The sequence below is a fragment of the Anolis sagrei genome, chromosome 1 (genome assembly GCF_037176765.1).
Source record: "Anolis sagrei isolate rAnoSag1 chromosome 1, rAnoSag1.mat, whole genome shotgun sequence".
NCBI lineage: Eukaryota > Metazoa > Chordata > Lepidosauria > Squamata > Dactyloidae > Anolis > Anolis sagrei.
The window spans coordinates 248,469,542-248,487,093 of record NC_090021.1 but is presented as its reverse complement, the minus strand read 5'-3'; the positions used below and the strand labels follow the sequence as shown (position 1 = coordinate 248,487,093).

General features: G+C 38.1%; 1 protein-coding gene across 9 annotated transcripts in view; it reads right to left on the bottom strand.

Moving 5' to 3' along the window:
• The window catches only part of PLEKHA7 (pleckstrin homology domain containing A7), a 193,499-nt gene that overhangs the window by 97,956 nt on the left and 77,991 nt on the right, over positions 1-17,552 (bottom strand). For 8 of the 9 annotated variants that reach the window (XR_009631023.2, XR_010908926.1, XM_060767735.2 and 5 more), the window contains one exon: positions 6,325-6,408. The exons of the other annotated variant lie outside the window; for it this stretch is intronic. Coding sequence is in view for 6 of the 8 variants with exons in the window: in XM_060767735.2 (XP_060623718.2) it covers positions 6,325-6,408 (84 nt within the window). In the remaining 2 variants the exon portion in view is untranslated. The remainder of the gene's footprint in view (positions 1-6,324; positions 6,409-17,552) is intronic. 9 annotated transcript variants of the gene reach the window in all.

The window sequence follows — 17,552 nt, the reverse complement described above, 5'->3', positions numbered from 1 at the left end:
CCTCCTTCGCAGGCGCGATTGGTGGGGACGAGGGAGAGGGCCTTCTCAGCGGTGGCCCCCTGACTCTGGAATACACTTCCCAAGGACATCAGGCATGCCCCAACTCTGGCAGTCTTTAGGAGGAGCCTGAAAACGTGGTTGTTCCTTCCCAGAATAAAGAAAATTCTCAGAAATACGCCCTCAAAATGCACTTTACCACTGATTTAGAATTGACTGTGTTCCCTCATCTCTCTTTGAAAGCCCTATACCAGTTATATCCTACCTTGTTCATGCCCAGCATTTTTTTTTAAATTTTTTAAACTATTACATTTGGCCCGGCCATGGGTTTTCAAATCTTTGTGTGTTATTGTTTATTGTTTATATGTGATTTATATTAACTATATTGTATTTAATTTTTTTTTGTTTATTGCTTTTGTTTATTGATGTACTGAGTCCCCTTTGGGGTGAGAAGGGTGGAATATAAATGTTTTAAATAAATACTAAATAATAAAAACAGTGACAATTCTTGTAATCCTTCAGGAACATCTTAATCTATGGGTTCTGGAAATAGAAAGGCTTTCATGATCTGGAAGTTAGACAATATTACTGCCAAGTAATACCTGATGTGGAGAGGGAGAAAGGGAGAAATGAAGCGGGGGGGGGGGAGGGGGAGGGAGAAAGAGCCAGGAGGGAGAGGGGAAAGGGGGAGATCTACTGGACAGAGAAAGGAGAAATTCCAAGTGGTTACCACCAAAATGCTTACATAATACCTCTAGAAGGCACAGATAACCCTGTTTGTGTAAAGACCGCAGAAATTATTTAAAGGCACACCACCACACCAAAAAAAAAAAACAACAGTTCACACAAGAGAAAATCTGACCATGTGGGTGAAAGGAAGGAGTGAGAAGAGACAATCCATAAACCTAGGGCTCATTACATCCTAGACCAGTGTTTCTCAACCTTCCTAATGCTGCGACCCTTTGATACAATTCCTCATGTTGTGGTGACCCCCAACCATAGCATTATTTTTATTGTTACTTCAAAACTGTAATTTTGCTACTGTTATGAATCATAATGTAAATATCTGATGTGCAGAATGTATTTTCATTCATTGAACCAAATTTGGCACAAATACCCGATATCCCCAAATTTGGATACTGGTGGGAGTGGGGGGGGGGGGACCTTGTCATTTGGGAGTTGTAGTTGCTGGGATTTATAGTTCACCTACAATCAAAGAGCATTCTGAACTCCACCAACAATGGAATTGAACCAAACTTGGCACACAGAACTCCCATGACCAAGAGAAAATATTGGAAGGGTTTGGTTGGCACTGACCTTTTGATTTTGTAGTTGTAGTTCATCTATATCCAGAGAACACTGTGGAATCAAACAAAGATGGATCTGGACCAAACTTGGCACAAATACATAATATGCCCATATGTGAACACTGGTGGAATTTGGGGAGAATAGATTTCACATTTGTGAATTGTATTTGCTGGGATTTATAGTTCACCTACAATCACAGAGCATTCTGAACCCCATCAAGAATAGAATTTTGGAGTTATAGTTCACCTACATCCAGAGAGCACTGTGGACTCAAACAATGATGGATCTGGACCAAACTTGGCACAAATACATAATATGCCCATATGTAAACACTGGTGGAGTTTGGGGAAAATAGACCTCGACATTTGGGAGTTGTAGTTGCTGGGATTTATAGTTCACCTACAATCAAAGAGCATTCTGAACCTACCAATGATATAATTGGACCAAACTTCCCACACAGAACCCCCATGACCAAGAGAAAATAATGTGTTTTCTGCTGGCCTTTGGTGACCCCTCTCACACCCCCTCGCGACCCCCCCAGGGTTCCCGACCCCCAGGTTGAGAAACACTGTCCTAGATTAATAAGTATGTGTTTTTAATATTCCAGTAATACAGTACCAACTTCCAATTTCTTTTTATGCAGAATACTAGTTATCCATATGCAAGTGAAAAGATAAGGCAGACTGCATTATTTAAAGTACTGTAGTAGTTAGAAATCAAAATCCGCACTGCAGTTTTGTAACCAAAGCTTAATGCCATTATACCACAAGAAAGGTGACTATTAGTCTCATAAAATCATCCCAGAAAGAGGAAAGAGGCAACAGCAATGAAGTATTGTTTGGTTACAGAGGAAGAAAGCAGATTAAAGGGGAAAAGTCTTTGAAGGACAAGGAAGATGCTTAATTTTATTAAAAGAAAAATGTTGCCACATTATGTCAATTATCTCCTGCAGAATCAAGCCATAACATGCTGGTTAAAGTCAAACGTAATTGAACACATCTACTTAATAAAACTCAATTAAGTTTTTATGCAGCGAGAGTTATTTTCACAACCTTTACAAACTACTGAGCACACATTTTGCATTTAAATGCCAACTCAGTTTGTCAGTTTAAAAAAACCTTTTTACCTTTCAGTGCATTCAGGCTCACACAAATATCACCATAATATGTTAAAGAAAAATAAGTACGTCACACAATTTGTTTTACAAATGTAATCTGCAATAGACACCTCCGTCTGTTGGTAACAATTTATTTTCATTTTTCAGGGCTAGAAACAGTTACATGTTAGTAACTGTTTCTAGCCCGTAGCTGCTGCTGTGATTTCTCTGGATGTAAGTGCTGGTGCCAGACTACACTTTAAAGACTGGATCAAATAATTTCTTAAATAATTAGCACAGCTTGCAAATGGAAAAGAGGAGACATAAAATAAATTCAGTGTATACAACCTACTGTTACACTGAAACATAACCTCCTGCTTCAATGCTCCTTGTCTTTTTTGTCATTAATTTTTTTCAATTTATACAATAAAAAAGGAGAAAAGAAAAACAGGAAAGAGAAAAAAGAAGAAAAAGGGGAGACAACATTATTATTAGTAGATTAGACCGTGACAAATATTAAATATGCCACAAAAGAAGAGTGAAGGGGTTAAAGAAAAGGTGGAAAGACAATTATCTATGTACAATAACTATCTATTAAATTTATCTCTAATAATTATATTTTATACATTATCTATTAAGTTATTTATTTTAAATCCTTTATCTAATAGTAAATCTAAAAAATTAATTTAATAATTGTCTTAACACAGTAAAATGAAAAGTCCGACAAATTGCCTTTCCTGAATGTTACCATAGTTGTCACTGATATTCAGTCAAAGAATAAAGGAAATAGGGAGTTTTAGAGCTATTCTTAGGTCATTGTTCATTGATTCATTAGAACAAACTATCAGAGGAAAACAGCTAGTGAATATGGCAAACCATTTCATGGTGTCACTAAAACCAACTACATGTTAACCTTTAACAACTACTTGGGAATCATATAATGATGTCTCAACACTCAACAGCACAGCTGATTCATAACTCAAAACATGAGGTTCTAAAGAAAAAGATTTGTTCTGTATTTTTTTAAAATGCCAAATTAGTATGAACACATTCTATTTAGGTTCAATTTGGTTTCTTTTAAGGAGTTTGGACTGCTCTTTAATAATAGCATGCATTAGAGTTCATAAACTTTTTGAATAATTTGTCTTATGTAAATATCAGAGTTATATCAGTTCCTGTTTCCTCTACATCAGAAGAAAAATATTCTAGTATTTTGTTAAATCAACTTCTGTCAGGAGACACCATATGATATTTTACATAAGCACGTTTTATTTGCAGTTACTCTTATATGGCCAATTAATCATATTTAAATTTTTTGGTCTTTGTTAGCTGTATCCAGAGAACATCACATTTTTGTTAGCATCCATGCCTTGTAAAATAATTGCCAATGTTTGAAAATACTGTATGAAACAACAAAGAGCTAATGCTTTTTGTGCATTTTCCATTAATTTGAGCAGAGATGGCACATAAAATGTCTCATGAATTGTATTCAGTGGCCTTTCACATTTCACTGAGCCAATAATAATAATAATAATAACAACAACAACTACTACTACTACTACTACTACTACTTTATTTTTATATACCGCCGACCATCTCCCCTAGGGGACTCGGGGCAGCTTACAAAGGACAAGCCCAATAATTACAGATAAAAACAAAGACAATTAAAATCATCAGATAAAATAATAAAGCAAACAGTCATAACAACATCGAAAACAATATGGCTGAAATAAAAGAACATAGCTGAGATACAGGCTCAATGAGTGCAATAAATCCTGAAAGGAGCCCAAGGAACCTGCCAAAATCAGGGCCACTATTATTGAAAGTATTGAGGTAGCCAATAAGAGGACCGATATAAGGTGCAGAACTCAAAGTAGGGACAGGATAGTTACTGGTGGACTGCTTAATCAAAGGCACTATCACCCTTTCTCCATGAAAGAGACTTAAGCCTTTCAAATGTTCAGTTAGTGAGAGATCGGGCACATAAAATGTATCTTTGAGGGAATTCTGGTTGAGATTATTGTCAATTTCAGTGTCAGTGACTAGCCTCCTGATACATCCTTACTTTGACACTACTGCAGATTACAGCATCACTCCTATGATTTTCAGTATCTCAAACACCATTCGAAAGAAACATTATATGAAAGATTACATCCTAGGCATAAAGAACCAGTGACAAGATGTACAATGAACTATGAGTAATACAATCTGTTGTTTGTAGATTAATTATTTCTTAAATTAAGCAAATGGCAAGGATTTCCATACCATAGCAAAGAATAATAAATTAACAAGGAAGATTTATTACTGTGTATCTGGTTTATAGAGGGGGGCCCTGATGGCGCAGTGGGTTAAACCGCTGAGTTGCTGAACTTGCCGAGCAAAAGGCTGGCGTTTCGAATCCGGGAAGCGGGGTGAGCTCCCTCTGTTAGGCCCAGATTCTGCCAACCTAGCAGTTCAAAAACATACAAGTGTGAGTAAATCAACAGGTACCGCTTCTGCAGGAAGATAATGGCACTCCTTGCAGTCATGCTGGCCACATGATCGTGGAGGTGTCTATGGACAACGCTGGCTCTTTGGCTTAGAAATGGAGATGAGTACAACCCCCCAGAGTTGGACATGACTAGACTTAATGTCAGGGGAAACATTCACCTTTACTGTCTGGTTGTAGAGGTGGTTTTGGGATTTTTTTAGACCGTCCACAGTGGGAGGGTGCAAAAAGAATTTAAAATACTAACTTTGCCATAGCTGCTCAGCTGTTTGATTGTGGGAGATACGTGGGTACAACTGCAGCAATAAGATTTACTTTCCAGTTTTCTTCCATCTATTTTTAAACAGAAGTATGTACAGCAGCATTTGGGGCTGCATTGTGAAACAATCACACCAAGCCCTATCATGGCACTAACTTTAACTGAGGAAGAGTACTGGGGCATGGCATTGGTGGGGTATGACATTGGTGGAGGGTTTCTCAGAGACAATGGCACTTCAACTAACTTTTGTTAATATTGCATATAAAGGGGCAATGTTTAAAAAAGCTCTCCTACCTCAAAACCTCAACAATAAGACACTTCAAAATGAAAGAAGAGATAGTGCTGAAAGATGAGACTACTAGGTTGGAAGGCACTTGTCTAACCACTATTTAAGAATGAGTAGCCATGTGTCCAATGACACTAGACTCAAGTCAAAAGTACCTTCATCTTCTGATATGCTTAGTTACAAAAGAAAAGTCTGAAGTGCATTGCATGTAATAAAAATATAAATGTTAAATATGAAATACAGGAAAAAACTGAGAAACAATCCAACTCTAAAGAAGAGAGCAATGGTAGAGAAATAACAGCAGGATCCATAATTGTATGCTGCAGTGTATGTGCAATGTTTGTCTTCTTGCCATTACACCCGCAGCAAATACAAATTGCTAACTTTCTTGGAAGGTAAGATCAGTGAACCACAGCTATGTATTGTGTCTCATCAATGCATCTAAGAACAGAAAGCATTCCTGGAGAGAACACAGGGATCATATAAAACCAAATGGAAAAAAATTGCCAAAGAAAATGAAGGAGGCTGTAATAGTGAGGAAAAACCCTGAAGGAAACTCACTGTCAGGAAACTGTACAGAAAAGATTCAGAACATCTTCCTACATCTGCAAGAGGATATAGTAGCAGTGAAGATACAAGTGGAAAAACATCTAGTCTAACACCACTCTTTGGAAAGGATTTCCCCTGCATACAAACAAAGAAATGACACCACAGTTTCTGAACTGGTATCATTAGTGTCACTACTTCTAAAACTATTTTAGTATCAGTGCAAAAGGATATGAAACATCATAGCTTCTGCACTTGAGAGGATTTTGCATTCAACTACAGCATAAACACACATATTCAAATGTCTGCTTTGAGAAAAACAGGAAGACAAATCTTGTACTTACTCCTCATGTAAAATAAACTCTATGTTTTCTGGAGAAAACTGGCCAGTCACAGGATGCCTAAATGTTGTAGACTGCTGGTTGTGGCTGAAACAAAAATCAAAATGTGATTTAATACCAAAGCCAGCGCATAGGTGTCAGAATGTAAGAATTTTTCAAATATATTACTTCTTCTGACAAGCTCCTGCTCCTGCAAGACATAATGTATCATGCAATACACCAAAGGGAGGAGAGACTTTCATTTGTTTTGTCACTAGTTGACCCTCACAGAGAAGGCTAGCATATTTTAACTCCAAAAAAAGTGGTTATTGGTTACATACTTTTTCAAGTTGATATTCTGTTTACTATTGTTCATATATTTTGATTAAAACATTTTAGAAGACAATCTGATACAGTAGCAATTAAAATTAATACTGTTGGGGTGGTACAAAAAGTGTATATACTCTAACCCAGGGGTCCTCAAACTTTTTAAACAGAGGGCCCGGTCACAGTCCCTCAAACTATTGGAGGGCCGGATTATAATTTGAAAAAAAATGAATGAATTCCTATGCGCACTGCACATATCTTATTTGTCGTGCAAAAACCACTTATAAACAATACAATAATTAAAATTAAGAACAATTTTAACAAATATAAATTTATTAGTATTTCAATAGGAAGTGTGGGCCTGCTTTTGGCTGATGAGATAGGATTGTTGTTGTGTGCTTTCAAGTCATGTCAGACTTAGGTTGACCCTGAGTGAGGGCTAGGTAAATGATGTTGGAGGGCCGTATCCTGGCCCCCGGGCCTTAGTTTTGGGACCTCTGCTCTAGTTAACAACAACAACAACAACAACAATGTTATTTTTATACCCAGCCAACCATCTCCCCAAACAATTCAATAATTAAAATGAAAAACAATTTTAGCAAATATAAACTTAGTTATAATTTTAATAAATATAAGACCTACTTTTGGCTGATGAGATAGGATTGTTGTTGTTGTTGTGTGCTTTCAAGTCGTTTCAAATGTAGCTTGACCCTGAGTGAGGGCCAGGTAAATGACCTTGGAGGGCCGTATCCGGCCCCTGGGCCTTAGTTTGAGGACCCCTGCTCTAACCACTGCAGGAGTCTATCGTATACCATGCATCTGTTGACAAGTCTACATAGGGACCATCAAACACAGCGCCCAGACACAAATAAAAAAACACGAAAGGTACTGATTACTAATTCAACCAGAGAAGTCAGCTACAGCAAAGCACATGATAAACAAACTTGGATACAGAACATTATTTGAGAACACAGAAATTCTAGACTACTCTGACAACCATTATGTCAGACTACACAGAGAAGCCATTGAAATCCACAAGCACGTGGATAACTTCAACAAAAAGGAGAAAACCATGAAAATGAACAAATCAGGTTACGAATATTTTTAAAAAAAAACCACTGGAATCAAGACAGTAAATAATGATGACCACTCAGAAACAGGAGTACTCCAGACAATAAGCAAACAAGGGCCAAGTAACACCTCAAACAGAGGATACATCTAGGCAACAAAGACCAGGCTACCTCTATGCATAGAACCTCGCTGGTTGACTTCATGGTAACTCAAATGCTAATTCAAGCTTACTAATTACAATATTCACACTTTATTTAAACACACAAGGGTTCTTTATCCCACCCTGGGCATTCCACAGATATTTACACTCCACTTGCCTCAATGCAAACAGAGCCTCTGAAGATGCCAGCCAAAGATGCAGATGAAATGTCAGAAGATAATGCTGCTGGAACATGGCCATACAACTTGAAAAACTCACAGTAACCCACTGTATATACTCTGTTTCAAATTGTAGGTTTTCTAGAATGGGGGGGGGGGGGCTGGCCAGGACTGCTACAGAAAGAGCTAGTGGTGCTAATAAGTACACAAGAGCTGTGATGGATCAGAAAAAGGCTTATCATTTAATCCAACATTCTGTTCACACATTGGTTAATCAGTGGAAGACATAAGTATAACTACACCAATAGCTACATGTTATCTCTAGTACCACAGGCAGCATCTTTTATCTATGAAGTTATCTCCTTTTTTGTGCCATGCAAGTTAGAACCAATTGCTACATTTGGCAGTAAATTTCACAATGTAATGACCCACTATGTAAATAAGTGTTTCCTTTTATCTGTCCTACCCCTCTTACCATTTAGCTCCAGCAGTTTATATTGCCTCCTAGCATTAAAATCTTTGTTCTGTTTACTTTCTCCGCAACATGTATAATTTTATGCAGCACTGTCCAGCATTCCCTTATCTTTTTCTAAGCTAAACAGATCCACACATTGCAATATTTCAGCAGAGGGGAATTGTTCCTGCCAATTATTTTAGTCACCTCTGGTAGCTTTCTTTCTTTTTTAAACACTTCAATGACTTTTCACACTAGAATATTATAGCGTTGTTATTTGACTCCAACTAACCACAGCAATATCCTATGGAATCCTGGAATTTGCAGTTTAGGGAAAGGTATTAATAATTAAATAATTAAAGTGACATTACAAAGCTATAAATGTGTAGAGTGAAAATGGCCCATAACTGTATACAGTAATATAGGTATGGATGCACAATGAATTAGGGCAATACAGAAAGATAATGGAAACCCCAGGGAAAGGCAAAATGCTTTTCTTTGATTGTTTGTTGTTGTTCATTCATTCAATTATTTCCAACTCTTCGTGACCCCATGGACCAGCCCATGCCAGAGCTCCCTGTTGGCCATCACCACCTCCAGCTCCTTCAAGGTCAACCCAGTCACTTCAAGGATCCCATCCATCCATCTTGCCCTTAGTCGGGCCCTCTTCCTTGTTTCTTTCATTTTCCCCAGCATCATTGTCTTCTCTAAGCTTTCCTGTCTCCTTATGATGTGGCCAAAGTACTTCAACTTTGCCTCTAATATCCTTCCCTCCAATAAGCAGTCGGGCTTTATTTCCTGAAGTATGGACTAATGGGATCTTCTGGCGGTCCAAGGCACTCTCAGAACTTTCCTCCAACATCACAGTTCAAAAGCATCTATCTTCCTTCGCTCAGCCTTCCCTAAGGTCCAGCTCTCACATCCGTTGGTGACTATGGGGAATACCATTGCTTTAACTATGCGGATCTTCGTTGCCAGTGTGATGTCTCTACTCTTCACTCTTTTATCGAGATTAGACATTGCTCTCCGCCCAAGAAGTATGCGTCTCCTGATTTCCTGGCTGCAGTCTGCATCTGCAGTAATCATTTCACTTAGAAATACAAAGTATGTCACTGCCTCCACGTTTTCTCCCTCTATTTCCCAGTTGTCAATCATTCTTGTTGCCATAATCTTGGTTTTTTTAGGTTTAGCTGCAACCCAGCTTTTGCACTTTCTTCTTTCACCTTGATTAGAAGGCTCCTCAGCTCCTCCTCGCTTTTGGCCATCAAAGTGGTGTCATCTGCATATCTAAGGTTGTTAATTTTCTTCCAGCAATTTTCACCCTAGCCTTCTCTGATTGTATTTCACTGAAAAACATTGTTTTTTATTGATTGCATTTTAAGCCTGTTTAAAACCTGTTCTATGTTTTAATGGAAGTTTTTGAATGTTGCAATTATTAGCCATTTTATAACAGAAAGGAAGCTGAATAAATAAATGGCAGGATTGTTCCAGATACTGTACTGGCATTTTTGACAAGACAAACTGGTTATGGGTTCTTCAAAAGTCTATCAATCCTACATGTATATGTACAAGCATAATGTCTGCAGATTTCTTTTCAAAATGAACCCAAAATTCTCAGACAGCAAAACTTTGCACCAGGAAATAAATGTCATATCATGCAAGCTGTGTAGTTCTAAGTGATATAAAATGTTGCTGCCAACATTTGTTTCCTGAATATAGATTTGACTTTTAGTGAATAGAATTCTGAATAAGCTATGACTACTGTGCAGCCAACTTCTATGGGGAGGGCAGTGTGTTATTAACCCCAGAAAATATTTGCAGACAGATTCACTTGCCAATTATTTTTCAAAACAGGTACATATAAGTCCAATGATTTTATGAATTAACATACAGATATAATCTCAATTAATGAAGCAGATGTGTTCCTATACCTTGTAGATAACTTGGTACCAGAGGCAAACATAACATGGAAACAATAGGTTGAGATTTCTGTGCTGCAAAAGCAAAGCAATTTAACATCTTTCATGAAACTTTTTATCTATAACTAATAATATGCACACACAAAATAAAACAGCCAGATATGGTAAGCTTTACATAACTAGGCAAGACCATTATGAATCTTCTGGATACTGCTTGAAAGCTTTTTCCAAATGCACCTAGATTTTTTTTCTTTCGTCAGCCTCTATCTTTCTTATTAATTTCATTTTGGTGACCAAACTAATTGGTCGCCAAAATGCTTTTTAAAACATGCTGAGAGTAATTGGTGAGGCAGGCTATTTTGTTTCCCTTCTCTTTCTGTTTTGTTGTTATGCAGGCTTCATAAGGGTTGCTCAAGGCAGCCTGCGGTAGACAGAAACACATGTCTACAGTAGAATTGATTGTGTAGGATTCCACTGTCTCCCAACTCAAACTTTATTGCATTGTTTACAGCATAAACACCACTTCAAAATAGCACAATAAGTCTGCTTTTCTCACCCCTTCTTCACCACCTTTCCTATGCGAGTGCTGCTAAAAATGCCAGCTAGTCAGAGAATGGGAAAGAAAAGGAAGTGGGCATAAGATGAAATTAAATGCTCAAGATCGAAGAGACTAACATATCTAGTCCCAAGCTGTTTTCTTTAAAACATTGTTTCTCCCAAGATTGTGAAGTGAAAAAGTATTAACTTTTCTCCCAGTTAGTGGCTATTATGTATATCTCAAAATTATTATTCAATACAGTATCCATAGGAAGCAAACCAAAGTACAGAGAAAAATCACAAAATGCTAATCATCTGCTGTCTAAAATTGTCTTTAAATAGTCATTAACAGTCCTTAAGTAAGCTGACAAAATGGCAATCAGTTCTGTCCAAAACCCTCCAAAGACCTTTAAAAAGTTCAATTAGTATCTCATACCTTGAAGAGCTGTTTAATCTGGCTATAGTCTATTTTAACAAACACACCTGATTTTGGAGAAAGGTCGGCTGTTGTTCTTTTCTGCCATCATGCTCACTTTAAATTCTTTCCTTTCCAGTTGGTTAATTATTACTGCATGGCTCAAGGTTAATTGCTAAAAAAATTATACTATACTCAAACTGCTTGAATACAACTGCATAAAAAAGACTGCACAGCTACCTGGGTATTCTCCTGTTTCTGTAAACTGCATCCTAGATAACTCAATGAAATGCCCCTACATTTCTTTATCTTTTATCTCTTAATTAACTTGTTTTAGATATTTATCTAAGTCTATGATTTATTTTAAAATGTACATAGCAATTTAAAATGAGATTACTGTTCCTGAATTATTTCGACATAACCACCCAGAACTCAGAAAACTACCAGCATGTGTTGTAAGTCTATCTAAATAATATTTTGTAACATGAATTTATCTAATGGAATCAAGCTCTGAAGATATACTATACACTCACAATTACAGGAGATGCAATGAAACATGCTACTTCAAGGCAGGGCTTGTATGAGTCCATCAGAATTTATTAAAATATTTCTTTGAAGAAAAATGAGATGGTTGCTGTCTGAGGTAATGAGGGTAATGGAGTCACATTTCAAAAGCAGCATAAGAAGTAAAAGTGCAGTTACTACATAGATACAATAATTAACAATTTCTTGTATTTGCCAAAAATTCCCTTTAAATGACATTTTAGATGTTTTATGCCCTTCTTGTTTTCCCTAAAGTATCAAAAAGCAGTGGGAAAGTAACAAGCAGCAAAAAAATTGCAAAAACAAAAGTCTTTTCAACACTGTATTGCATAACAGCAACAAGTTACTTTTCCAAACCGTATAATAATTAGAGGGAACTGACTGCTTTTAAAAATAACTTTCTAAGCTCTGACACAAAACCAATTGCTATAACAATAGGTGGGGTACTTGGCATATTGGTCTAATGGCTGATATTCAGAAAATATAAACTCCTCCAGAGAATCGGTCGCCTTCTGCATCATGATCACTTTTAGAATCTGGGGTGGGGGAAATTACAGATAGCAAGAGCCAACCATTACATTCCAACTTACAAACAATAACTTTTCAAATCAAGAAGTAAAGTGTAGAATAGCTTAAAAATAGAAAAGCATCATTGTCATTGTACTATTGCACAATGAAATTAAATGCTTTCCCCAGCACACATCACAAAATAATGATGTCAAACACAGAAACCCCCCCCCCCCGGTCAAAATACTATATTCATTAACTTGGCTCTGCAGCAGTGTGTCCCACACGTAGCGGCAGCCAGGAATCCATGAATTGGCCTCACCAGTACAGGGAGAAACCCAACAGTAGCTACCAGCACCTTGGATACTGTGGACAGCGATCATTCCCTTTACTGTTAGTTATGTCTTTTACCATTAATAAATATGGTTATCCTTAGCTTTGTGTCCATGTCTGCCCTTTTGCATTTCTGAATCTGTCCCCCTACTTCCGCATTCCACAGTTGATGTTGTTAAGCAGAGGCTGGATGGCCATTTGTTGGGAGGGCTTTGTGTTCCTTTATGGCAGAAGGGGGTTGGACTGGGGGGCCTTTGGGGGTCCCTTCCAACTCTAGGATCTTATTATTGTTATTAAGCAGAGGCTGAATGGACATCTGTCAGGAGTTGTTTGGTTCTGGTTTTCCTGTATCAAGACAGAGAAGGAGGTTGGACTGGATGGCCCTTGGAGGTCTCTTCCAACTCAAAGATCCTATTATTATTATTATTATTATTATTATTATTATTATTATTAAGGAGAGGTTGAATGGCCATCAGTTGTCAGGGCTTTAGTTGAGCTTTTCCTGCATCAAGGCAGAAAGAGATTGGACTGGATGGCCCTTGGAGGTCTCTTCCAACTCTATTACTATTAAATCACTGTGAATTCTTCCCAAACTCCTCCAGTATTTTCTGTTGGTCATAGAAGTTCTGTGTGCCAAGTTTGGTCCAGATCTTTCATTAATCACAATGCTTTAATTATTGTCAATTTGTAGCAATGAAAATACATCCTGCATATCATATATTTACATTTTGATTCATAACAGTAGCAAAATTGCAGTTAGGAAGTAGCAATTAATATAATTTATGGTTGGGGGTCACCACAACATGAGGAACTGTATTAAGGGTCACAGTATTAAAAAGGTTGAGAACCACTGATCTATGTGAAAAGGACTCAGTCCATCTCTACTAGTCCCAAAAACCCTGACTGGGCAGATGACAACAGGATCCATCTGTTGGGTTGCCTGTCCTCTGTCTCAGTCACCTGGACATAATACCACCCATCATCTGGCATGACCATCCAGTACACCAGGGGGTCATGACCCATTTCCAACAATGACATTTCCTCTTTCCCAGGGGAAAGGTGGACAATATTTCTGCTTTTTGACTCACTAGAAAGTAGTGCCAGAGGCGCTGGACCCATTTTCTGGGGACTTATATTGCAATCATCTTAACAATAGAACGGATGGGACCTGAAGGCCCCCTTTTTTGTCCCTCAGCAGGGACTTGGTAATCCACTCATAACTCTTTTCAGCATCTTTGTCTTCTGCACTGCCCGTCCCTCAGCCATTAGAAAGCGGGAATCTGCACCAAGAGCAGGATATGCTCTTCTATTGCACAGTCCTGCCTCTGCAGGGAACCCTCCCTCAGCTGTTCCTGATGTCATTGGAACCCAGCCAATCATGGTGAAGCCAGATCCAGCTGCACGGGCACAGGGAATTGAAAGGGGTTGACTGTATAAAAAATCATGTTTTGTACTGTATAGCATCTCAGCTTACTTTGGCAGATAAATGTGGGCTGGTATCACGTCAGCTGATTTAATAAACACTTCAGTGGCTTCTTGTTCAATTTGGTGAGATTTATTCGGAAATACTGGGCTTCTTCATCTTGCCAGGCACATGGACCTACAGGGCGGCCTGTTGCTGGTACCACTATCTAAGCTTCAGGTTTCACTATCTGTGGATCGGATCTCACTATCCACGACTGTTTTAAATTGCTTTATTTAAAAAACAAACCCATATCTCCACAGTACAGTCACCACCACACAGCCCCCAATGCCACATCAATGTGAAGCCATCGAGTTCAACATAACCACAGGTCTAGGATAAAAGCTATATTTCAGTCTGTTTGTGCTTGTCTTTGTCACCCTGAACCATCTGCCAGATGGCAATAATTTAAAAAATGCTCAGTGAGATAGATCCACAAGAATATTCTGAGCTTTCTTAAGGCTGCGGGACCTATAAAGCTCTTCCAAAGAGGGGAGAGGGCAACCAATGATTCTCTGAGCAATAGTGGTGACCTTTTGGAGCACCTTCCTATCTGTCACTGTGCAGTTACCAAACCATGTGCCAATGCAGGAGGTTAGGACACTCTCTATAGCACAGCAGTAGAAAGTCACCAGCAGTTTTTCATTCAGTTGTTGATTCCTTAGAAGTAGGTAGTACAGTTTCTGCTGGGCCCTCTTAACCAGCACTGCCATATGGGTGCTCCAGGTCAGATCTCCTTAACAATGATACCCAGGAACTTAAAACTTTCATATTGTATTTTCATTTGGTCAAACACTAATTGATGGAAAGACATACTAGGGAGACACTTAATACCACTTAATGCTACCAAATCCATTTGTTGTTACAGTGACCTGCTTCAAAATTTCAATATTGGGGGGCGGGGAGGGGACATGGGACTAATCTCTCTTCAGATTTCTTTCAGGATTATATCAATCAAGATCATATTACAGAGGATTGTATGAACACAGTAGAAAAAGTGAGAGTATAATGTTGCAAATATACATTTGCATAGGAGCAATAACATCAGGTTCAACGTGGTTAGGCAAAGTAATGTATAAGGACACACATTAAAATTCTTCCAAATAATGTACTGTATTATTAGATAATATTTCAACACTTCCTTGGTTTAAGGTATGTCATTTCTTCAAATGCAAAGATTAAGTTATTAGTGGCTGGAACATGCACTATCTACTGCATCTATTGTAAGTGTGAGATTAATGTTACACTATAAACAAACAGCAATCAACATTGATTGCTTTGGTATATGATTAAAGTACTATATTGCTCTTATGATAGATTTCTACAGGGACATAATTTTATCAAATTGATTTACCACCAACTCTGCAAAGTACTGAAACTCTAGAAATCCTAATTTACACCAGTATAACATTTAAAATACATTGCATTGGCATGGGCGATTACCTATCGCCTGTTGGAAATAGCAACCTTCTACAAGCCTCCTATACTAGTTATTTGTTATGTATATAATTCAGATTGCTTATTATATTTCATTATGTTCTTATCTTAATTGTGCTTCTTATTTTAATGGATAGTTTTGCTTTTGTGTCTTGTGGACATTCTGTCCCATATGTAAGCCTCCCCGAGTCCCTTTGGGTAGATGGCGGTGGGGTATATGAATAAAGTTGTTGTTGTTATATTGTATTGTATGTATATTTTGATATGCAGTTTTCCCTTTATGTGGGAGAGACTACAGACGATGTGACCAGATCTGGGACTTTCCCTTTTCGTGGGAGAGACTACAGACGATGTGACCAGATCTGGGACTATTCAGACTGAGACTCCATTTTAGAAGTCAGGTTTCCATCAGAAGCAGTACAATTTATTTATTTATTTATTTCAAACATTTATACTCTGTCCTTCTCTACCCCCGAGGGGGGACTCAGCGTGGCTTACAATGGCAACAATTCGATGACGGCAACATGCAAAACATTACAGTAAAATCATTACACAGTAAATAAAACATTAAGTTAAAATCCATTTAAAACATTATTGTATTGTTGAAGGCTTTCATGGCTGGAATCACTAGGTTCTTGTGGGTTTTTTCGGGCTATAGAGCCATGTTCTAGAGGCATTTCTCCTGATGTTTCACCTGCATCTATGGCAAGCATCCTCAGAGGTAGTGAGGTCTGTCACTACCTCTGAGGATGCTTGCCATAGATGCAGGCGAAACGTCAGGAGAAATGCCTCTAGAACATGGCTCTATAGCCCGAAAAAACCCACAAGAACCTAAAACATTATTAACCATATAGCTATATCCAAGTTTGATTCAATGACTAATGGTCCAGTCCAGAGTCTGTCCATAGTCCAATCTAAAAACATCATAACTATTATCAAATCTGCTGTCCAAATGCCTGGTCCCAGAACCATGTTTTCAACTTCTTCCTGAAAAAGTGGAGGGATGGAGCTGACCTAATTTCGTTGGGAAGCACATTTCACTTTACTTCTTAACTACACGGTTCCAGCCCAGTTAACCTGTCCGAACATATCTCCCTCTACATCCCGCCTCGGAGTTTAAGATCATCCGGGGAGGCCCTGTCTCTCGTCCCCGCCAAATGCATTTGTGAGGAAGGCGGGACCAAGAGCAGGGCCTCCCAGGACAATCTTAAACTCCAAGGCAGGACGAAGAGGGAGATACGTTCAGACAAGTAAGCTGGGCTGGAACCATATAGTTTAGAAGTCAGTATCAGTATGCTGAAGTGTGTAATCAGTCTGCATTGAGTACATGTGCAGTAATGTATTAGACTGAAAAGAGTGTTTGTATGCAACAAAGAAGAGCCTGAAACAGAATGCTTCAGAGAACCGATTGTTTAAACCAGTGTTTTTCAACCTGGAGGTCGGAACCCTGGGCGGGTCATGAGCGGTTTTCAGAGATGTCAGGAAAGACCACCAGAAAACATACATTTCTGATGGTCTTAGGACCCCTTTTGGCAGAGAAGGCTGAAGATCTCTCCGATCTACTTTATACCCAGATTTTAGCATTCTTGCATATGTGGCTGCCATATCATGTTTTATTATTTTCTAAAAACAATCCTACTTTTTATTTTAATCTACTTATGTATCTATAGATTTAAACTGCCAATGCCCACTTGCACTCAAAAACTTTGTTGTACTTACACTACTGTAATGTAAGTACCATTTTGCTGCTATATAAGCAATTAAAAATTTCTCCAACACACACAACACATAAATACAATATCAAACAGTGAGAAAGATATAAAATATTCATTTTAAGGCCCATGTAGGATGACAACAACTGAAATCAAACTGTTTCTAAATACTCTGAATATTTTAAGAGAATCAGCTGTGGTTATAATTGTAGAAAGT